This window comes from Macaca thibetana, chromosome 7 (assembly GCF_024542745.1).
Source record: "Macaca thibetana thibetana isolate TM-01 chromosome 7, ASM2454274v1, whole genome shotgun sequence".
Lineage (NCBI taxonomy): Eukaryota > Metazoa > Chordata > Mammalia > Primates > Cercopithecidae > Macaca > Macaca thibetana.
In genome coordinates, this window is record NC_065584.1 from 118,000,149 (window position 1) to 118,025,035 (window position 24,887).

General features: G+C 40.8%; 1 protein-coding gene across 1 annotated transcript in view; it reads left to right on the top strand.

The window, feature by feature from the left end:
* The window catches only part of RYR3 (ryanodine receptor 3), a 566,751-nt gene that overhangs the window by 280,144 nt on the left and 261,720 nt on the right, over positions 1-24,887 (top strand). Inside the window, exons 13-18 of the mRNA XM_050797588.1 lie at positions 1,418-1,586; positions 2,929-3,064; positions 5,792-5,887; positions 7,394-7,512; positions 20,788-20,921; positions 22,491-22,732. Of these exons, the coding sequence (XP_050653545.1) occupies positions 1,418-1,586; positions 2,929-3,064; positions 5,792-5,887; positions 7,394-7,512; positions 20,788-20,921; positions 22,491-22,732 (896 nt within the window). The remainder of the gene's footprint in view (positions 1-1,417; positions 1,587-2,928; positions 3,065-5,791; positions 5,888-7,393; positions 7,513-20,787; positions 20,922-22,490; positions 22,733-24,887) is intronic.

A 24,887-nucleotide genomic window follows, 5' to 3' on the forward strand; every position in this document is an offset into this window, starting at 1 on the left:
GAGAACACATGGACCCAGGAAGAGGAGCAACACACACTATGGCCTGTCGAGGGGTGGGGGGTAGGAGGAGGCATAGCATCAGGAAAAATAGCTAATACATGCAGGGCTTAATGCTTAGGTAAGGGGCTGATAGGTGCAGCAAACCACCATGGCACATGTCTGTGTAACAAACATGCACATCCTGCACATGTATCCCAGAACTTAGAATAAAATAAGATACAAAAAAAAAAAAAAAAAAAAAAAACTTCTTGCGATGTTACTTGCACATTGAGCCAATTCTCAATCACTCAGGGCCTAATGATGCAAACCCACAAGAGGTGGGTCCATTTCCCCTTCCTCTTCATAGCCTTTGCCCTCTGAGAGGCTCCCAGGTGTACCCCTCAAGGAGATGGGGAAAAGAAGGGTCATTTTGTTATCTGTAATGCTTTGTATTCTCTCTGTTGAAGGGGTTTAATTACAAAAATTGGGGAGAGATTAAAACGGAAAAAGAGAGACACTTGCAGAAAAGGAATACAACAGGGACAGAGAGATGGAAGGGCAGGTAACGTGGAGTTGGGGAACACCAAGAAACAAAGAGGGACAGACCTCAAGGCAGAGAATAAGGATGTTTGAGAGATAGGGGACACTGAGAAAGGAGGGTGATAGTCAGAGAACAAAGAGAGAGGAAAGTCAGATGAAAGGACCACAGATACAGAAAGCAAAGGAACCATCAACAAATGGAGTGAGGGAAAGCAGGCATGTACAGAGAAACGTGATGAGAAAAACACATGCAGAGATCTCAGAATACACGCAGAGACGTGGAGGGGGTGCAAGAGGAGAGACAAAGAGAAAACTAACATGGAGATAGAGGCAAAGACCCAGTGATAGAAATCCTTTCAGCCTTATGATTAATCAATGCCAAGAAGGTGTGATTGTTTAAAAGAATCATGGGTTAAGTTTATGTTTTTAATGTTTTTATTTAAAAGAAAAAAAAAAAAGTGTGACAGACAACCAGGGGTAAATGGAAGGGGAAGCATCTGCTGTAGATAGAAGAGTCACTGTCACAGTCACCATTGAAATTACCTCTTTAGATTACAGGGAAATCATGATTACACATTCAGTGAATACCCATTGATGCTATGAGCTGAAATATTATGGTAACATTAACAGGATGAGTTATAAGTTGCTTGAAAATAAATGTGCTAAAAGGAGTCATTTCCCTTTGTTTGTGAAAATAGCTTTAAACTTGAATGTGAATATTTCCTTCTGTTGCTCTGTTAGCTGGGAAACTTCATTTTGTAGCTGCTGGTACAATGGCCGCCCAAGGAAGCAGCCCATGGTGCACCATGGGGGGCTGTTAGGAGTGGGACCCAGTGGGTGTTCATCAGGGCGCTGCTGCTGGCTGGTGCCTAAACCATGTCAATCTCATGGTTTTTAGCGGAAACAATCGCACAGCTGCCCCCATCACCCTGCCTATAGGAGAAGTCCTGCAGACCCTACAGGACTTGATCGCCTACTTCCAGCCCCCGGAGGAGGAGATGCGACATGAAGACAAGCAGAACAAGCTCCGCTCACTCAAAAACAGACAAAATCTTTTCAAGGAAGAGGTAAGTCAAAAAATGAAAAGTTGAAATTCACTTTGTGTCCAGAGCTAAAATATTCCTATGACTGCAACTTAGCTTTGTCTTTCTGCATGCACGTGTTTATGAGAGAGCCAGAGGACAAGAGAGATTTGGAAGCTGGGAAATTGGAAGCCAACCTTCCCTGTCCACCAAACCTGGTTACATTAGCAATGGCTGGCACGTTCAAACCAGATTACGTTTTAAAGCTTCAGTGCCACATGTGTATCGAAAATACATTTTCAGTAAATATCAGCTGTGAGAGCATGACATTGGCTGTGATTCCCAAGTTTTGGGGCATGTTAGAATTACCTGGGAAACCTGTTTGAAAAATACAGATGCCTGGATTCTACCACATTTAGAATACCTGAGAAGCTGGTTTAAAAAACACAGAATATGTTAAGTCTTATGTCAGAATTCAGCATCTGAGTCACTGGGAGTGGGACCTGGCCATGAGGAAAATGCCAGCTGGGGCTTAAGAGACCCAGGGCCTCATTCTGGCTTCATCTCCGGCTGTGTATGACCACAGACAAGTCACAAGCCTTTTCCAAAGTCGGAGACGTGATGATTTAGTGCCAACAGGCTATGGTTGTACTTCTGGACCTGCCATACGTGGGCACAGGGCTTGTCGCTTGGGCATTTCCAAAGTTAGTGGTATGGGATGTAAACCATCCCAGCTCAGTCTTCTGATCTAACCAGACTTTGGTCCCGGGGACATTCTCAATGCCTTAAAGGCTACTGAAATTCCATTTACCATCTCCCTCCTATGTGCTAAGAACAGCTAGCACAGATTTTTACTGGGTGGCGTAGTATTTCAAATTAGCTAGAAAAGTGGTGATAGTGTTATTGTCTCTAAATCCCACCTTTTTTGGGGGGTGGGGAGGTAGGAAGCAAGCATGGTTGTTTTGTGCATCTGAATGGAACTTGAACTTACTTGATATTTAAGAGAGAAATAGGTACTATATCTAGAGCTGTTTCTGGGTGAGTCAGAACCACTTCACACCAGACCAAAAGCAGGTTTTTGTGAAACTCATTCACCCTCCCTCTTCCTAAGTATGTCCTTGGATTGAGTTAAGCACGTGGGGGCAACCTGTCAGAAGAGGCTGCTGACTCACTCTCCAAATGGATGCTATTTAGGTCTCTCAGGCATAAAAATGCATATTTTGTTTTTAGGAGGGAAAAAAACAAAACCCAACTGGCATCATGAAGGTTTATTTGCATATTGGCATTATCAGCTTTAAAAGGTGAATGATACAGGAAGGGAAAGAGCAAAACGGATTCTGCTTTCTTAATCAGCAATGTTTATATTTTCCTCCACTCTCCTTCTCAGGGAATGTTGGCTCTTGTCTTAAATTGCATTGACCGCTTAAATATCTACAATAGCGTAGCACACTTTGCAGGGATTGCAAGGGAAGAGAGTGGCATGGCCTGGAAAGAAATTCTGAACCTCCTCTACAAATTGCTGGGTAAGTACACATACAGTGCCTTCTCCCTGGGACGATTTCCATGTGAAATCCCAAGATTGTCTTTAAGTTGCCATTAACCCTGTGATATTTGGACTGCCTCATTCCTTAGAAGCCTTTTGTTAGCCATTCAGTTTTAACCCAACTGTTCATTCTGTTAACTAATAGCAGCCAGTAGAAGCAGATGGTAATCAGTTTCACTGCAACTACCTGGGAAACTCTTGACAGTCACCTACGCTCCGTCAACCTCTATTCCTTACCTTTCATGAGGAAACAAGACTAGAGCACATTTACAATGTCTTCCAGTTTTAAACTTCTGCAAAGATATCACCTGCACTTTAAGAATTGTTATTCTCTTAAATCTGTGCCCTCTCACTTGTCCACTTGTTAGTCATGATTCCCACTGCTTTGGCCTGTTATTTATTTCATTTTGGTGAAAAGAAAAAGGTGGGAAGTAAGAATATTCCAGCAACAAGCTTATCTTCTCACAGTATGGAGTGTGTAGTGATGTTCTGGTGCCTGCTACAACAGGTTCCATCCAGAAGGCCTAGGCCACCTGCCTATGGGTGGGAGGCAGAGAGAAGGCAGTATGAGCCTATGCAAGAAGGTGGCCGCCAGGAGTTGCCCAGACACTGTGATAAGCTAGTACTTCAGGGCTTTGCTCTGTGTATGTCCCACTGAGAGGAAATCTATCATAGAAAGTTCACTAGGCCAGAAGGGAGCCCAGAGAAATCAGTCTGGACCTATTCCCCAGCTTAGGGTTCAAGCTGATTGGATTACCACAGTACTGATTGATTGTCACTTTATGACCATGTAAAGTGTCTTCAAACTCTAGTGTTTTGTATTGACCCAGTAAGCATGATTTTAACAATAATACCTAACAATTATTAATCTTTGTGTGAGTGGTGAAGTATCTCTTTTGAACCCCAGAACAACACTCACTTTAGTTACTATTATGGTCATTTCGCTGATGAAGAAACCGATGTATGTGATGCTCATAACCCAAGGTTACACATCTAGTAACTGATGGAGCTATGGCTTGAGACTCAGCAGTGTAACTCCAGGACTCTTGTGCTTAACTTCCTTGTTGCAACTGACCTGAAAAGGAGGTTAGGAGCTCAGACTTGAATTGTGTCCTCTACTGACTGAAGATACAAAGCTGAGGCCCTGGAGGAGACCTTTCTTTATCCTAAATTTGCCATGTAGCAGCCTCAGTGAAATTCCAATTCAAACCTATCATGTGAAGGGCAAGCTACTTGGGGGCTAATCAATTTACATGGACTTCTTCCAGATTTGCATCTACTCTTTTTTTGTCCTGTGGAGAGAAGGTTATTTGGTGTAGATTGGTAAAACTCAATTGACAGCAAATTCTCTCCCTTTCTTTGCAATATTGTCTGCCAGTGGCTTTCAAGTAGGAACAGGCATCAGGATCCGCGGGTGGGCTGGTTACAATACAGATGCCGAGGCCCACCCCCAGAGTTTCTAAATCAGTAAAGCTGGATGAGGCCTGAGAATTTGCATTTTTAACAAATTCTTAGGTGATGCTGATCCAGGGACCATGCCACAAGAACCACTGTCAAATAGGGGTATATTTTAGATATTTTATAGTTACATGCTGCTATTATGCATCCATTAGTGTATAGCCGACCTGTCCAGCTGTGTTCACTGGGATGCCTGCCTTTAGCACTGAAGAATAATAAACCTGTAGCTAAATTTAAGAAAACATTGCAAGAAGTTGAGTTCTTAAGTCAGTAACCAAGCCAGTATTAAATTCTTGCTTATCACAATGAAGTAATTTCATTACTTTATGCATTTATTGTCTCCATTGCCTGCTTGATGCAGGCAGGGAATCTCCCTCCCTTCCCCATTGCTCTAGTCTGAACAACTGAGCAGGTGTTTGGTACATAGCAGGCTCTCTGGAAATACTTGTAAAGTGAGCCAATACTCGATTTTTATTTTTCTAAGTATAGAAAGAGGTTGGGTGTGTTGGTTCACACCTGTAATTCCAACAGTTTGGGAGGCTGAGGTAAGGAGGATCAATTGAGGCCAAGAGTTCAAGACCAGCCTGAGCAACATATTGAGACCCCCATCTCAATTAAAAATATTTACGCCAGGCATGGTAGCTCGCTCCTGTAATCCCAGCACTTTGGGAGGCCAAGGCGGGTGGATTTGAGGTCAGGAGTTCGAGACCAACCTGGTCAACATGGTGAAGCCCCATCTCTACTAAAAATACAAAAATTAGCTGGGTGTGGTGACACATGCCTGTAATCCCAGCTACTTGGGAGGCTGAGGCAGGAGAATCACTTGAACCCAGGAGGTGGAGGTTGCAGTGAGCTGAGACTGCACCACTGCACTCCAGCCTGGGCAATAAGAGTGAAAACTACATCTCAAAAAAAAAAAAAAAAAAAAAAAAAAACATTTAAAAATTAGCTGGACATGGTGGTGCATGCCTATAGTCTTAGCTACTCTGGAGGCTGAGGCAAGAGATCACTTAAGCTCAGGAGTTCATGGCTGCAATGAGCCACTGTACTCCAGCCTGGGTGACTGACTGAGACTGTCTCTAAAAAAAAAAAAGAAAAAAGAAACAGAATTGTGTCAGAGGGCTAGGTAGAGTAAGACTGGCATTCAGTTCCTTTTAGTTGCTAAGCGAAGTGTTCAACAGCTTTCCAAGTTCTCATGCGCATCATTATATCCTTTAACCTCTGTGATCAAACATCTCCTTGTTTGCAGCTGCTCTCATTCGTGGAAACAGAAACAATTGCGCTCAATTCTCCAATAACCTTGATTGGCTCATCAGTAAATTGGACAGACTAGAATCTTCCTCAGGTGAGAATTGACAGGAAACTATAACTAGAAAAGATGAAGGGTTTTCTTTTTCTTTCTGTAAAAAAGAAAACAAAGTTGAATCTTTTCCAATGGATTGTAAACAATCCTCAAATCATTACTTCAAAATTAAGAAGAAATAGTCTTCAAGCTTCCTGGCACCTGTACAACTTTATTTAACAACTCTAACCCAGACTTCAACAGTCCGTCCTTTATAATTTTTTACTCTGTGCCTTCGTTGTTATTCTGTGCCTTCATTTTAGTCCTTGGGTCCATTAATCACCCCCCTGCAACCCCACCCACCCAGTGATCCTTGTCTCCTTCTAACTCCTGTTATATTCTTATTCTCTGGGTTTTCAAACCCTTTTCAGTACTGTCCAAACTATTTCTTACAGTTCTAAAAGCAGGAGTGAAGAGTGACAGGGATGAGAGGAAAAATGATCCCCACTCACCCCTCTCCCCTGACTCACCCTTCACATCATATCTATAGTCCCCCCTCATGACTTACGGAGAATGTGAGCCAAGAGTGTGGTCGTCATTGGGAAGTGACCATGCTGCAGGGCTTAGCAGTTTGCTTCCTCCGAGATGAGTAAACATGGCAGTTGTAGGCCCCTCGTGGGGAAGCTGAAGCTGGAGGGTTTTGATGCTTTTCTCATAGTCTAGAAATGACAGGGGTTTTAACAGACCGGCCAAGAGAGGTTTCCCCAAGGATCATCCACCTACACACATCTTCCTAAGCCTCTCTTTTCTTCAGTGCCTCAGTCTCATGGGCTAGATTACATTTCAGGCTAATTTATGAAAACATTGAGTAAAAAACAGAATCAAAAGGAATTTTCTTAATAAAACTGATTAAGCTATTAGCCAACTACTTCCCTTGAATTTCCATCATGATGTTACCATGTATGTGCCAGGCCGCAGAGGCACTCGTTTTTCTTAAGCCTTCACTTACATAACTTATCCAGTGTACCAAAAAAGGGGGAAAAAGCCAAATCGACTTTATTGTGTGAGCTTACAATTTGTTTGATACATGAGTAGACCTAACATAAAAATAATTTCTAAGGTAGTTCCTAGAAAAATTCTTATTTGGGAGAAACTCAGAATATTTTCCAAATTACTGGAATGACCTTTAGAATTTATAGTAAACTGGACATCTTCTTTTATATCTATTTTTAAATGAAGTATTATTTAGTTTGATCAAATGAAAATTTTTATTTTATAGCTGCTTCTCTATATTTTAACATACAAATGTCATGTATTTGTCCAGGAAGCAGGAGATAGGGTTTGTGCTGAATTAAAATCACCAGTAAATTACAGCCCGGTTGGCCTCCAGGAGGGCTCTGAAGGCTACCGGAAATGAATGCATTTTTTCTGGCTGGAAATATTTGATAGATTCAAAGAATTGATGATATCCTGTCCCCTCAGGAAGGTCTGTTCACACTCAGGTTACTAAATTATGGTCACTTCTGCAGGGCATTTAATGTCCAAATGATGTTTGTGGCATTCATGTAGGTATCTTGGAAGTTTTGCACTGCATCTTAACTGAAAGTCCGGAAGCCTTAAATCTGATAGCAGAGGGCCACATCAAGTCCATCATCTCCCTGTTGGATAAGCACGGGCGGAATCACAAGGTAGGTGTGGAAAGAACAGTGATTGACTTTGCCTGGTGTTTCCCTCCCTAACGTTCATGACCATTGTGTATTATTGAGAGTATGTTGATTAATCTCTTTCTGGACTGTGATAAAAATCTTGGGAAATTGGAAAAAGACTTTCACTGCATACAAGCACACTCCAAGGTGGGCAGCCGCACTGGCCTTTGGATGGTTCCGTGGGTTTTCACCAGCTCCCCAGTGGCCACTCATTATCATTAACCCTTAACACCGGCTCACTGTGGGACACTCAGTAGGCCCTGTCTGCACAAGGCCAACCGTACGGGACTGGTCCAGGAACTTAGTAGTGAAACAGCTTATACCAAGCTGTATGAAAAGATATGAAGAAATCAGATTTAAAACAGTGTATAAAGTCTTAGCAACGTGGTTTGTTATTAAACAAAATCAGATTTACTATGAGTGAAACCAAATGAAGTAAATGAGTCTGTGCCTGTGCAAGCAGGAGAACTGAAGCCACTGGTCCCTCCCTTTTATACAAAGCAGCTATATGAGTTGGGGCCTCAGTTATGTCATCTGTAAAATGGAGACAGTGGCATCTCACTAAGTGGAATGCTATATCATTTTTTTGAGATCTCACAGTTCTGACATCTCTATTTTTATGAAGTTATATCTCTAAGACACAGTGATCTATGGGGAAAGTCTACTAAAATACGGAGAGTTTTTTTCCTGACCCTTCAACATCTGCACACACATGGGGGCTACTGTGCTAATTAGTGGACAGACGCAATATTCAACAGCCCAGGAGGTATATTTCAGAGCAGAAATCATGATGGGACATGTGGGACTGCAGCTGTGCTTCCACAGAGCAGAGAGAAGTAGGCTTGGTCACTGGCAGTCTCTGCTTGTCATCATCGGCGGGGACTGCATATCTGAGACAGCTCAGTGTGTCCGGGAGATCGAGACTCGGCAGCATAGACTGTATGACATGCATCCTCCTTGGGCAGCAGAAAGCCGTGGTCCTTAGCATGTGTGAAATTGTTTGACAAAGAATAAAAAGAAATACGTGGAATCTGAAATTGCTTTTCCAAATGGGGTAAATGAAAGGCAAGCATGAAGCTTCAGCTTCAGTCCAGATGCTCTGCGTTCCAACACGTTCCTTCCTGTCTGGGAAGTATAATGAGAAGGATCGATAAGCACCTGAGCAACGCGTGCTAGGAGCCATGGGCTACATGCAAATGTCAGAGAAGCCTTTTCACAGGAAAGCTGCTCTTGTCTCATTGCCCCAGAGGTTTCTTTATTATTAGAACACATAGTGTACTTAATAAATAACCAACTTTGTTGTGGCTTCTTTCAGCCAAAAGTCACAAAGCATTTGATGCATGTCACTTGGTGGCAAGTTGATTACTATTCTACCCATTCCACAGTTAGGAAAATTCAGGCCCACCAAGCTGAAGTGTTTTGCTAGAAATCAATGCCTGATCTGATATGTTATCAGAGTAGCCTTTAATCTTCTAGAACCAAGACATTGTTAGAGAAATTCTGGTAATGTAAAAGTTGAAGCAATGTGATCTTGATACCTAAGAGTCTTTTCAAAGATGTTCCTTTTCCATTTTTGGATAGATTTTTGGGTAAAGGTTTGTCATGAATTCAGGTCCTTCCTTAGGTATTACTCCATTGGATAGCTTTTATTTTCAAAGAGAAAAAACAGGTTCAAATCATCACTAATGTATTTGTGGTCATTTTGCAAAGAATGTGCTGAGTGGAGGCCAAACTTCCATGCAACACTTCATCTTTGCTTGGAAAATGCCAAGGTAACGTTTTTCTGTCCGGGCTGCATTGTTGCCTCCAGTCCTAGAATTTCAGGAGTCTCTGACCAATCCACTTAGTTTTCGGTGAAGACAGTGACTCAAAATATGCAGAATTTTAAAGGCACAAGGGACCTCAGAAGTCCTCTCACAAGAGCAACAACAGTAATGATAACCAACATTTATTTTGCACTTAACAAATGCCAATTATTGCTGTCAGTGTTCATGTGTGTCTTATTCAGGTCTCATTACGACCTTACAACATAGCATCATTATTATTTGTACATGACAGTTGCAGAAAGAAGGGCGGGCCCTGGGTCCTTGGATGTTAAGTGGTTTCCCAGGGTCACACAGCTAATTAATAATTAATGACACACTAGGAGCAGAAATTGAATATTCCTTCCAGTGTTTTTTTCGAAGCTGCAGCCTGTTGTTCTTCAGAATCCAAATGTTCTGTGAGAATATATTTAATTTTGTGATTTTATTTTTATAATTATCTAAATACAAAACTTCTGCAGTGAAAAATTTACCACTAGAAAGCATTTTATTTGCTTTTTTATTTATAAAAAATAAGGGGTACAAGTGCAATTTTGTTACCTGGATATATCGCGTAGTGCTGAAGTCTGGGTTTTTATTGTAACCCCAACCCAGATAATGTACATTATACTCATTAAGCAATTTCTCATCATTTACGCCCTTCCACACTTCGAAGTTGCCGGTGCCTATCACCCCACTCTCTATGTCCACATCTCCACATTATTTAGCTCCCACTTAATCGTGAGAATATGCAGTATTTGACTTTCTGTATCTGAATTATTTCACTTTAAGATTATGGCTTGCAGTTCTATCTGTGTTGCTGCGAAAACCTGATTTCATTCTTTTTTATGACTGAACAGTATTCTGTTGTGTTTGTATATACACCATATTTTCTAATCTTCCCTTGATGGATATGTACGTTCTTTCCATGTCTTTGCTATTGTGAATAGGGCTGTGATAAACATACAAATGCAGATATCTTTTTGATATAGCAATTTATTTTCCTTTGGGTAGATACTGATTAGTGGGATTGCTGGATCAGATGGTAGATGCATTTTCAGTTCTTTGAGAAATCTTCATACAGTTTTCCATAGGGGTTGTACTAATTTACATTCCCACCAACGTGTATAAGCATTCCCTTTTCTCTGTATCATCACCAACATTTGTTATTTTTTAATCTTTTTCAATAATGGCCATCCTGACTAGTGTTAAGATGACATCATAGTGGTTTTAGTTTGCATTTCTCTGATGATTAGTGGTGCTAAGCATTTTTTCATATGCTTGCTGGCCATTCACGTGTTTTCATTTGAAAAATGTCTGTCTATGTCCTTTGCCCACTTTTTAATGGGATCATTTGTTTTGGGATTGCCTAGAAGGCATTTTCATATAAGTTAGTGTTTGGCAGACTGGAATTGGAGGGCTCCTATGGGTTCATGAAGGTAGCCTTTAGGGTATGACATTTTTCCTTTAAATATAATCTTACATCTTATGGGTTTGAGATGTTGAAATTCTTTCTATACCTTGCCACTTCCAATTATATGCTTAGAATTGAGACTACATATAATGGTAGCAATTATTATACCTTTACTTCTTTGCTAAAATATTCAAGTTGTTAGCTTTGTCCCTTTCATGGAAATAACTGCCACTCATCAAAAGCATGATCAGATTTGAGGTCAAAAAGTTATAGGGAAAGAACACAGTCTTTGGAGTGAAAAGGACAGGAGTGTGTTGCAGTGCTCACTCCGTATTTTCTGAATGCACTTAACCCTTTGACCTCTCAGTGATTTCACTCTTGTGGATCCTTCAGCAGCTCCTCACTTCCTACTTTTCCAGGACTCATCAAAATTCTTCTCTGGTCAATTAATAAATAAATAAAAATAAATAAATTATTGTCTGCTCTTTGAAACTTAGTTCAAACGACACTTCCTTCATGAATCTTTTTCTGATTCCAGTTGGAATTCGTCTCTTCTCTTATGATTTGTTCTCTGCTGTAATGATTGTTCTAATCTGCCTCCTATTATAGTTATTTTTACATATCTATTTCTCTTACACCTATAAGTTCCTTTGTGGTAGGGACTGTCTTTGTAATCCTCATAGCGCCCAGCTAAGATGTTGTACATGGCAAGCGTTCATACGTGTTTGTTAAAGATTTAATAAATGAATAAAAGGAACAAATGAGTGAGCTAGAATCTACTCCTGTTTCATCTTGAACTAATGGAAGCTCACATATATGTACAGGCCTCATCTCATCCCACAGGTGCCTTATCAGTGGCAAGAAACCCACTATGTTAGTAGCACTAATTTTGTTATTTGGTAAAAAGAATGATGAAAATTCTAACAGTCACCCTGTAGTTTTTCCAGAGTAAGATTCTGCTAATATATAAATAAAATATGCATTTTCTGCTTGCCCCTGAAGCTGCCTTAATCCAAACCTGCTCAAAGTTGTCATAGATAAAGACTTTTTATTATCTTTGTTTTTCAAGGATTTGGGGCTACCTTTGAGAAAAATATATGATAAAATAGTAATATCATTGATTCTCAGAAAGTATCAATCAGGAATCAAAGGTTTAGCCTGGGGGGGGGGTCTGAATAGCACTCGTTTCTCAAATATAGAACTTGATATAAAAATCTCAGAATAAATATAGTTAGCATTTGTTTAGTAAGACTGTTTTTACAGATGAAATCTAATGATAAAAATGCAACAGCCAAACAATGTTTCCATAGATATTTATCTTCAAAGTATAATTCCCATATAAGCTTGTGTTTGGGATAGACAGTAATAGAGATAAAAGCAAAATGAGAGACTCTCGAGTGAAATGTGGTATCAATGATGAGAATGAATACAACCAGAAACAAATGAACCCCACAAATGGGCCATTGATTAGGGAGGCCTAACTCTGATGACATACAACCCCATATTGTCAGTGGCTTAGCGTAGTCAAAATTTATTTTTGCTCATATGACTCTCCAAGGCCAGTGGGAGGGCTCCAGTGAGTGTGGTTATTGGCTTCACCATCCCCCAAGGGCAGAGCCTCACAGACAATAAGGTGTTTACAAGTTTCCTGGGGATCATGTTAACATGAAGGCTCTGATTCAGTAATTTGGGCGTGGGGCTAGGGCTAAGCATCCGTATTTCTAGAGTGGTAGCACTATGGCTGATGATCTAGATGGTACCAGTGCTGCTGTTCTGGGGATCACACTTGAAATAAGGAGATCTTTGGGCTTTGGAATCCCTTGTTGGATATCTGTATCCAGTGGAAGGAAGGTAAGATTGGTGGGGCCCACTCCTGGGGCCCACCCACTTCCTATTGGCCAGAATTTAGTCAGATGATCCCCTATCCCTGCAAGTGAAGGCTGGGATATAAAGCCTTTGTATGTTCAGAAGGAGAAGAAAATGGAGTCTGGTGAATACTCAGCAGTACCTGCCTCTGCAGTCAGGTATTCCAGAGGTCACCAAGATGCCCCCTGTCTGTCAGAAAGTACAGATAGCCTCTAGCTGCAATGCCTGCATGCCCCCCCCCCACCATGGTGGACTGGACCTGTCTGCACTCCCTTTTCTTTTAAAAGAACCTGTGAACCCAGAAAATCTGAGACAGGTCTTAGTTAATTTAGAAAGTTTATTTTGCCAAGGTTGAGGACATGCCCGTGACAGAGCCTCAGGAAGTCCTGACGACATGTGCCGAAGGTGGTCCAGGCACAGCTTGGTTTTATACATTTAGGGAGACGTGAGACGTGAGACATCAATCAGTATATGTAAGAAGTACAATGGTTCAGTCTGGAAAGGCGGGACAACTTGAAGCAAAGGCAGGAAGACTGGAAGCTGAGAAGGAGCTTCCAGGTCACAGATAGGTGATACACAAATGGTTTTATTCTTCTGAGTTTCTTATTAGCCTTTCCAAAGGAGGCAATCAGATAATGCATCTATCTCAGTGAGCGAAGGAGTGACTTTGACTAGAATGGGAGGCAGGTTTGCCCTAAGCAGTTCCCAGCTTGAGTTTTCCTTAGTGATTGTGGGGGCTAAAGACATTTTCCTACACATTTCCCCACTTTTCTTTTTTTTTTTTAATCTTTTGGAGACAGGATTTTACAAGAGAATGAGTCTCTGGTCTCAGGTTTCATCTGATCTCTCATAGCTGGAAGGGTTTATTCCTAGATGGGTAGGTCCCAAAAGCTCATTTTTAGGAGGTTGTGAAGTCCCACATCCTGTGAAGAGAAAACAGCGGGGAGGAAGGGAGAAAAAAACAACAAACAAAAGAACAATCCTGGAAAAATCCATATAGGCCACGTTACTCTGAAGTCCGTACATTAGTAGGCAGGTGTGAAAGTGGCTTATGTACGTAAACAGGTTGCTGTTACTTTCTTCTGAAGTTTATTTAAGTTGTCTGGCTTCAGTACACAGGGTTTTAAGAAAGCACAACTTAGTTTTCAGCGACTCCAAATTAGGAAAAATGGAAAAAAGAAGGAAAAAAATTTGAAAACATTATTTTGAAGACTTGTAACCAGGAAAAATTAGAATTCGGTCCCAAACTGTAGAAAACAATAAAATTGAAAAAAATATCAGGCAGACCAGAATCTAACAACAGGTCTACTTGAAACATAATTTTTCTCTCTGCAGTTTCCCATTTTCACTAAAGACAAATCATGGTAGGACTGGTTTGCTTTATCATACTTGGCCTAATATTTGTATACAGTGCAGCAAGGGTAATTAGTTTTTACATAGACTTTTAAATGGGCTTTGATGGAACTTTGCTGCATAGCAGGAATCTCAGATATGACTTTTTAAAGCTGAGCCCAGCCATGGATTTGTGCCGTCAAATACCTATGAGGTGGGTGAATTTCCTCTCCTCTGGAGGGTCCAAGATAAACCTAGGGCTTCTGCACATGTCAAAAAGTGACATTCTTTACTTACCTCAGAAACCCTGTATATGGACTGTGTACACAAAATATGAGGCCATTTGTTCCAAGGGCTTTATTGGCTCCATAAGTCAAGTTTGATTCCTTAAAGGAAAGCACACCATTCCAGTCAAAGCCTTGGTAAAATAACCAATGTATCTCACTGTGCCCTATTACAAAAGAAAACTGATTTTTATTGCACTTACGCAAATAACTCTATTGCCATAAACTGAGACTACTCACGAATAGGTTCCAAATTCTGGAGAAATTAGGTAGAGAGAAACAAATATGCTCCAAATTTTGTTCACAGGAGTGTTCTTTACTCAATTGTTAAAAGCCACAAATAGCTTAAAAGTTTTCTTAACTCTGTAAAACAAAACAAAGTATCAGCAACGTTTGAAGCAAAGAGTCAAAAAGATTACTTCAGTTTTTTGTTGCTTCAGTTAATTTCAGTTAACTTCTGTTCTGTTTGATAGCCATGAACATTTTAGCTCTCCATGAAAGTTCTGAAAGTTTTCCTTTATTCCAATGTCATAATTTACAAAGTTATCAGAAAACCTACATTTAAGTGCACCTGTTAGAGTCCTACAGCTGATTATAAACCCACCTTTTAGAGAGGGTTTAAAACCAGATAAAACAAGACAATTGTTTGTGGATGACAAAAAGTTTTAAGGCAGCCATAGTTAAAATAAATAATTGACAAGGAAATTTGTTACCTCTGTGGCACGCAACAATTTTAACATAACAATTATGATTATTACTGATAATGTACACTAAGGTACATCAGAATTACAGGAGTTTCCCATAATTTTGGAATACATACCACTAACACGTTTATACAAATATAGCCCAAAGAAACCAAGTACCATTTCATATTTGACAATGCTTCCTGTATAATTTTTATACCAAATAAGCTAAGTTACATCATTTTTGGACTTTAGGTAACCTAATGTCTTAAAAGATTAATTAGGTTAGAAAAAGGCATAATTTATCATTTGATTTTGGAAAGTTTGTCAAATATAAAAGGTTTAAAACACTTGATATTACAAAATAGGATTACAGGTCATTGTAAAGTCATTCATTTAAGTGATAATTCAAGCATTTCAAAAAGCAAACACCTTCATTCTTTGAGAGAGAAGACTGAATTTTCTAAACAAGAAGCCCTAATAAAAACAGCATGAAGTCAATTACATTTGCTTTTCAAACTTTGGTAAACAATTTATAAAATTTAATCTTGATTATAAAATACAACTTCAGTAAGCCTTTTATAACCTTTATAATCTTTATTAAGAGGTTGATCAATGCTTCAAGAAAACCTTGTTAATCTGACATAAGGGTCCATATATTGGTTTTACATCAGTGTACCTTTGACATTGATAATTAATTTATAGAGGAACTGAACCTATTTTTATCTTTCAAAATTGGCCCTTACAATCTTACATACCCACCTCTTCTGTGACAGTTCCTGGGCCTTGAAGAGTTGAATAGCTTTAATTTCTTGCCCTCTGTCTCAGGAATGCAGTTTATTTTGATTGACATCTTCTACAGGGCCTGAAGATAAGCCTTTAATTGCTGTCAGTGTTTAAGATTTAGCAGGACTTGGTGTCCTTTTTAGACCCAGGAGTTAGAGCCCTGTAACTCAATGTTACAAGAACTTTAAAAGCACATACAGGAAGATACATGGATGTAATGATGTAATGACCTTAATTTAAAAAAAAAAAAAAATCCCAGTTTTTTTTTTTCCTAAGCAAACCAAAACTTAATATGACAACTTGATTATGTGAATTTTTTTAAATATGTAAATCCTCTTATTGTGACTTACACTGACTGCTCATGACATGGTTGGACTTTCTGATTTGTTGTGAACATCTCTCCTTTTTAAAAAAGCAGTTATTTTATTTTAGGACTAAATTTACCATACAAGATTCTTTCTTATATAAAATTATTTCTCTGTAAGTTTTTCACCTCAAAAAAGATAGAATAAAACCTCTTTATTTTTATAACTTTCTTTACATCTTTTTTATTCCTGGTTCCTTTCACCTTTTTCTATACATAACCTTTAAGCTTTGAATTAGACAAAACTTGTTCACTTTTTTTTTTAAGGACACACTTCTTTTTTCTTTAGCAATAATGTTTTCCTACAATGTATATTTATTGGAAAATACCCAAATAGTGAAATATCTATTTAATTTAATATAGCTTTATGTTCTAAATTATGACAAGTTTGTCTACAAATATTTATGCCATTACATTTACCTAATTGTTTTAATTGTTTACCTAGATTATTCATGAAAACTGTGATAGTCATTATTTAAAGTTATAAAACTGCCATTGCAAAATTATAACTGAGACACTGAAAAGAGATTTGATCTAAGTGACTCAATGTCGCTCTTAACCTCCCAGCTGTCCTTGTTCATTCCTGGGCATAGGCTGAACTAACATTGGGAGGAACGTAATTTATAGTTTGGCTTTGAAATAGACAATAACAGTCCTTTCCCAAAACAAACCTCTTATTGCCTGTGGACTAGACTGCCTAAAGCCACTGGATTAGAAGTTACAGTAGTCTTACTACATTCAAGATGCAGCTATTGTCATTAAATCCTTATCAATGTCTTATTTATTACAAATTACAAAAGCAAAGATTATTCTGTTTTGGGCTGGGCTTATAGTTTTGTAACCCCTATGCCAAATTTTGACACCTTACAGTATTTGGCAGGGATAAGTATGAAATTGCCTGATTAATAAATGCAAACAAAAATGTCTGCTGGGCAATTCTTAAGGCATTTCTAATAGTAGTTTACCAGTAATTTTAAAGCTAGCTTATTTATTAAAGATTTTACTGGCCAGGTGCAGTAGCTCACGCCTGTAATCCCAGCACTTTGGGAGGCTGAGGTGGGCGGATCACAAGGTCAGGAGTTCAAGACCAGCTTGGTCAACATAGTGAAACCCTGTCTGTACTAAAAATACAAAAAATTAGCTGGGTGGTGGGCGCCAATAATCCCAGCTACTCAGGAGGCTGAGGCAAGAGAATCGCTTGAACCTGGGAGGCGGAGGTTGCGGTGAGCCAAGATTGCACCATTGCACGCCAGCCTGGGCGACAGTGCAGCAATGCGAGACTCCGTCTCAAAAAAAAAAAAAAAAGATTTTACTTAAGTTACAGGTACTTTAAAAAGCATTTAACTAGTCTTTTCTTATTTATTATATAATTTAGAGCTTTTATTTTTTGAGCCAATTAATTACAGCTCTTTTATATATTGTTAGTAGTAAAACATTCTGTACACATCACATGAATACATATAAAAACTTATGAGGCATGCCAATGGAAGTACATTTTATAGATTTATAAAGACTCCCCCCCCCTCTTTTTTTTCCCTGTCTTAGACTTTCAGATTCTTGATAACCTGTTTCACAGCCCTAGGCAGTTGTCAGCTTAAATAGCCTTATGTTTGCACATTAAGGGAAACAACTCAAGTGAAAATCAAATAGCAAAATTTACATCATAAAGTACAGAGAGAAAAAGTCTGGTGGTGCTAGAGGGAGACACTGTTATTTTTCTTTGAGCCAAATTAAACATAAAATTAAAGTACACTCTTCCTTAAAAACTGAAGAGTAGCCTCTGTTGCAATAATTGTTTTAATTTAAAAAAAAAAATCAGATGAAAACAGAATTCAGTTAACTGAGAAGAAAAAAAAAATTTTTGCTCAAAAAAAAAAAGGACAAGGCCTTAGGAGAGAAAAACAACCAAAACCATGAAGACCTTTCAAATACAAACATGCACACATGCACACACACACATACACACCCATCTTGGATGTTAGCCTTTTAATTAAGGTGACTTTTAACCATTGAGCTCCTTTAAAAAAATTTTTAATCTCATTACCATATTTCTACTAGGACAAAATGCTGCTAAAGCAAAATGATCACACAAATTGTACGACTTCTGAGCACTCTAAGTGTAAGCAGAAATTAACACCAGCTGGTTGTTAAATGCTAACTTTAATCGTTTAAAAGGAATTTGCAGGACAGAATCCCAAACCAGTTACTTACCTAGTAATGGGTCTCGGGCTGTAGACTGCTGTCTGCCAGCCTAGAAGCAGGACAAAAAAACCCCAAAAAAACGCAACTCATCTTCCCTGTTGGAAGCAAGCTCAAACTCCATAAAGGAGTTACCTGCCTTCCGTCATCATGGAAGCAGGAAAACTTGCCTTCCTGTTGGAAGCAAGTAAAACTAAAAAAAAAAAAAGGAGTTGTACAGCAAAACAGACTTTAGATCTCAACCTAAAGTTTTGGGAGATCAGGGATTCTCTGGAGGGGGTACTCTCAGACCTCAGCAAATTGTCCTATTTGTTTAAGCCATAAGGTTAGCTCATGCTGGTACCAAGCACCGATAGGAGATTTGTCAAAGGTCAGGGGCATCTCCACTCATAATCCCCCCCGTGGTTACCAAAATGTGAACCCAGAAAATCTGAGACAGGTCTTACTTAATTTGGAAAGTTTAGTTTGCCAAGGTTGAGGACACGCTTGTGACACAGCCTCAGGAAGTCCTGCTGACATGTCCCCAGGGTGGTCCGGGCACAGCTTGATTTTATACGTTGGGGAGATGTACGACATCACTCAATATATATAAGAAGTACATTGGTTCGGTCTGGAAAGGCGGGACAACTTGAAGCCAAAACAGGAAGACTGGAAGCGGACAGGGAACTTCCGGTCACAGATAGGTGATACACAAATGGTTACATTCTTCTGAGTTTCTCATTAGCCTTTCCAAAGGAGGCAAATGAGAGATGCATCTATCTCGGTGAGCAGAGCAGTGACTGAATAGAACGTGAGGCAGGTTTATCTTAAGCAGTTTCCAGCTTGAGTTTTCCTTAGTGATTTTGGGGGCCCAAGAGATTTTCCTTTCACAAACCCATTTGAACTATTTTAGAAAAGGAAGTTTATCCCCATTCCCCAGTTTTACCTGAAGGAGTGTCTCCTAAAGCAAAACTAAAACAATGTCAACTCTGATTATTTAAGTGGCATCATTTTTTATAGATGAGGCATTGCTCTGTTCGGCTGTGTGCTTTTCACAGAGCCTTTTTCTCTTTGCTGTTCCTACTGTATGTGGATTAAGCCCTGCTTTCCCTCTGGCTGTGACAGCAAGTCTCCCGCAGCCATCACTCCAAGGCAAAACAGATGAAATGTGTAATAGGCCGACTGAAAAGTATTTCATTTCCTGGCCATCTATGGCTCTTTTCTTAGGGTGAGAAATTATCCTCTGGATTTCAGGTTTCCACAGTTGAAATCTTTCACAGAGTGCTAATGGTAAGAGTCCCCCACAAAACTGCATTTGGGATTCTTTTCTGCTTGTCCTGTAAATGTGCTTTGTATTTATCTGGAACAAAACTGACATTCAGGGAGTCAGGTAGAAAATTGGTTTGTGAGAATTATGGATACAAATGCCACAAACACCTTGAAGCTATCAAACCCCACTAAGCATTGAGTCTTCTGTGGCCACTTTGAGAGACTGAAGCGAGGCTGCCTGCCTCTCTGTTGGTACGACCTGCCGTATCGTGGCTGTTATTTATCGACTGCTGTTTGCACATTCCTGTCTGTGAAGGAGAGCGGGAGGACCAGAGCCTGACTGGCCCAGCACAGTTCGCTTTGCCATGATAGGAACAAAAAAGTCTGAATGGAAGAGGATACAGTGCAAGGAGAGGTGAGCGTGCAGGACGAGGCAAACAGAGGCTGTTCCCACTTCCCAGGCAGCTGGAAAACAAGGGGCAGAAGCAGTTTAATGACGGGTCTCTTAGATTCCTGGGCCACGTGGGCTCTTGTCATTTTGTTCTCCTTCTAGATGGGAGAAAGAGAGCGAGTTAAATATTTAGAATACCAGTTTCCAGGAATTAAAGGGTATCTTCATGAGTTTTGATGGTATCACAGCAAAAGACCGAAGAACAGGAGTCTGCCCTACCATCACCCCACCTACAGAAAATTCCATTCCCAAGCTTGCTACATGCAACACCTTGGCCAGATGGGAATCTTACGTGCCTTTTCATTAATAAGTAGCCACTGATACTCAGCGCCAAGCACCATCAGGGCTGGGTGAGAGTGTGCTGCTCGAGTTGGAAGTCCATGGAGGGCCTTTTATCCTTCTGCTGTGTGTTTTCAGAGCTGAGACCGTGAGCAGGGCCTAGATTTTGTGCCTTAGATGCCTCACTACACCTTAGTCCTGGCCTGGCTGGGATAATATCTTAGACAGTCTGTCTTCAGAGCACAGCCTCTTTCTTACTGTAATAGAACAATGGCTACTGAGGTTATGCACAGTTTGGAGGGAAGGGGCATAAGACTAGAGCAGAGGGGGCTAGAAAAAAGCCCGGACTCATTTTCCCAAGAAGCAGCAGGCTCTGAGGCATCACTCGTTCCTTCCGGGTAAGAGGCAAAGCCTCCTTGGCTCTGAGCTAGCTCTCCACCCATCACCTAGACCCCACCCTTTATGACTCCTTCCTTCATGCCCTGTGGTGGTCCTGCTCACTGTGCCCTCCTGGTGGTCCTAAAGTTTGGTGGGTGTGTCCTGCTGCAGGTTCTGGATATCCTGTGCTCCCTCTGTCTCTGCAATGGGGTTGCAGTGAGAGCCAACCAGAATCTGATCTGTGACAACCTGCTGCCCCGGAGAAACCTGCTCTTGCAGACACGACTGATTAACGATGTAACCAGGTAAGGCCACCACCGTCATTCCAGATGCCAAGCATAGTTCTGCCTGTCTTATCTCCAAGCAGGAAAAGAGGGCTGATCTGAACTCCAGCGTTGCCTGCCCATAGTTTCCATGGCGATCAAAGTACGTAAGACAAGACCAAGCAAACATGTACTTCCTATGACTAGGGCCTCCAACCCCTCTAGCACAATTTTTCAAACTTTTCTGTTTAAGTAGCTGAGGACAAAGTATATGTAGCATCTGAGTGCTAAAGAATTTGGCCTGAGATGGCCTACCATGTTTTCTTTTAAACATTAATGCAACTCTTACAACTTCATAATATATTCATATTTATTTTTATATACCAACTTTTTGTTTCTATAATCTTTTTATAGAATGGATGTCCCAAGTGAGACTGTGGCTTCTTGAATCCTCTGGCACATGGCCATGTATCTCACTGCTGTCTGCGAGGATCAGGGTGAAGAGCAGGGGCCCCTGCAGGACCCCTAGCTTGCTAGTCCATACATGTGGCTGCACATGACTCATGTGAACTCACTGGGCTGGGACTAGGCAGGTCTGCGGTTTTCTAGCCACTTTCTACCTAGGCCTACGCGCTAATCCACAATGGCAAGAATAGAGTCTTCCCTCTGAAGTGCAGAGTGGCCCAAAGACATGAGCTGTCACACAGACTTACTTTCTTCATGGTGCCAGCCTGGTCTTTCTTTGCCTACCCAAAATAGGGCACAGCTCCAGCCCAAGAACAGTTCGTCTCTGAGAGTATGATTCCTGACATAAAAACTCTAAGTGGAGTATCTTAAGCTTTTAACCACTTTGCCGGATACATTAAAACCTCTTTTCCTTAACGGGGTTGCCTAGTAATGACTTCTTAATGGTTTTAAGAGACCAGTGTTATTAATAATGCTTTGGTAACAAAGCTGCTGTTCTGAAAATAAGGGTGCTTATACCAATTGACCAGAAAATGGAATTCAAGTAAAATTTTCTTTTTAACTTAAAGAAACAAAGGTTTGTAATCGTGCAAATCTGTATAACATTTTCAACGTCGTTGCCCATGGTTGGCACTCAGTAAACGTTGGTTGCCTTGAATGGAATGTTAAAAGGAACATCCTTTATATTTTGTGATGAAAATATTGTCCTGATGTGTCACGCTAAGAACTTAATCCAAATGTTGAGGGTCCTAAGCTTTTTCTAGTCTTTTTTTTTTTTTTTTTTTTTGAGACAAGGTCTCACTCTGTTGCCCAGGCTGGAGTGCGGTGGCGTAATCATGGCTCACTGCAGACTTGAACTCCTAGGCTCAAGCAATTCTCCAACCTCACCCTCGCAAGTAGCTTGGACTATAGGTGTGCACCACCATACCCAGCTAATTTTTGTAGAGACGGGGTCTCACTTTGTTACCCAGGCTGATCTCAGACTCCTGGCTTTTAGAGATCCCTCCCATCTTTTGAGCAATATGAAAAACACAGCATTGTTCTTGTCCTCGGTGTAAATGGGCCATTGCCTCCTATGGCCTGGTTCCACTTGCTTTCTCAGTTTTGAAGGGTCTGTAGATGCCACTTGCCCATGTTTAATTTCAGTATCCGGCCAAACATCTTCCTGGGAGTCGCGGAGGGCTCAGCCCAGTACAAGAAGTGGTACTTCGAGCTGATTATCGACCAGGTGGACCCCTTCCTAACAGCAGAGCCCACACATCTGCGTGTGGGCTGGGCCTCTTCCTCAGGCTATGCTCCATACCCAGGCGGTGGAGAAGGATGGGGAGGCAATGGTGTTGGCGATGACCTGTACTCCTATGGCTTTGATGGACTTCACCTTTGGTCAGGTGAGTACCTTGCTAAAGCTTTGGCTCATAATCTCACTGGAAATGATGGAGGCTCAAATTATTCTAGCTGAAATTACCACTTTCAGTTGAAATGATAGAGACTCAAGAGTCTCAACTAATTAAACGGTTAGATGGAAAAGAGTGTCAGGTTAAAATAAGACTCATTTATACCATTACTCAGACAGTTCCCAGCTACACGGTCTAGTGCAGATCACTTCTCTCAAGCTCATTGTATCTGTAGGAGCAATATTTTACGGAATCGTTAGGATTATATGAGCAGAGACTCAGCATGTATTCACTGGGCAGTGAGTTACATACTTTTTGTTCATTTTTCTCTTATTTTATCCTCACAATGACCCCTTAAGGTAGAAAATATTGAACTCACGTGACAAACGTGTGACCAGAAGCATAAAGATGGTTCAGTAATTTATTCAAGGTCACACTAGGAAGGATCTAGACCTGACTACAAGTCCGTAATCTTGTCAACACAGCCTGTTGCTTCATAATACAATTTATAAAATATCTGGATCCATGCCCAACACACAGTAGGTGCTAACCTCTTTAAACGAATTCAGGGCTTCCTTTTTTTTAGATAAATAATTGATGCTTTTCCCAAGCATGTCCATGGCCCGTGCCTGTGGAGGAATGTCTTGGCTTCCGCCTGGGTGAAAAACGCAAGATTAACTCTCAGGCTTTCGTTGGGAAGAAGAGCCCCACCTCTCCGGTCTGTTGTCCAAAGCGTGTATTTTCTGTATCTTTTGCAAAACTGCAATTGGAGACATCGTGTCCTTATAGAAATTCCTTACGTAAGCATGGTGCCACGTGTCCATTACATAAGTAACCATGACACACATTCTTCCTCAAATCCAGTACAAAGGAAAAGTTTATCTCTACAGGACAAACCTCTATATTTTCTTCTGTAACTGGTAACTACGTAACCCATCACATTTTCCTCCTTCCCGTAGCTTTCTAGTTACAACCTAATTGCCTGATACCAATGATTAAGTCAGCTCAGGTCCCAGTGACATGCTTCTTTTAATTGGTCTTTATTTTCAGTTGGTCCATGTGAATTTTTTTGTTGTTGTTATTTTAGGAGCTATGTCGCATTCAGCTTCAACACTTGAAAACTTTTAGGAATAGGCTGTACATATTTATTTGTATACCTGTTTATCCTGGATCACTACCATGGGGGGAGAATGAAAAAAAAGCCTTCGTTCATGTTCTGTGTGTCCCAGAGGGACAGTGTGGTCCTGACATCACTGGATTCCAAATGGCAGGATGATGGGGTCATGTGAAGGGAAAGTCTTACCTTGTGCTGTCCTCCTCCCAACTTAACCTTCCCTAATTCTTCATGGGAGGTGGAGCTTCCCTTTGTTCTCAGTGTTATCATGGAGCCACTGAGTCTGTGGCTATGAAGTAGTGACCTTAAGCTTAGGTTATCGTCAGATATCATAAGGTTCTCAGGAAACTGAATAAATGATCTGAGGAGGAAGAATCCTTATGCTCATGCACCTTTGCAGCTCCTGAGTGTGGCAGGATTAACTCTGTGAAGGAATTGACAAGATTGACTTGAAAAAATTGTTTCACACACCTACTGACTTCTGCCTGTCTCACGCCCACCCGGCACCGTAGCCCAAGAACGTTCTCTGGAGCCCAGCTACACCTGAAGAGGGCTCTGCGTGAAGACTGGCTGAGGAAATATAAAGCTCACCTAGACCCTGGGGTGAAGCAAACTGGACCCTTGTTTCAAAGAGAAACTAATCACTCTCAAGGGAAAAAATTTACTTAGTCTTTTTCTGACTTCACAGCACTGCGTGGGGCACTTACTTATTCCTGTATCCCTCGGTAGAAACTTGAGGAATGAATACATCAGTGAGTCAGGAGGCATGGAACCCATTCATGGTGCATCCATAGAGGGCTGCTCTGTGCAGTTCAGGACCTGAACGTCCTGTCTGATTGTATATCATTCCAGGAGTGTGCAGTTCCCCACCCTCTCCCTCACCCCTCCTGTCTCCTCTGAAGCCAAGGAAGTTGGGTGCTCCAGGCTCATGCCGAACATCACTAGCAATGGCTCCTATGATTGGAGAAGTGGGAAGAAGGCTGGTGACTCAGCTTTTCAGAAACTGATTGTGACTCTGAAATGACCAGCACTTGA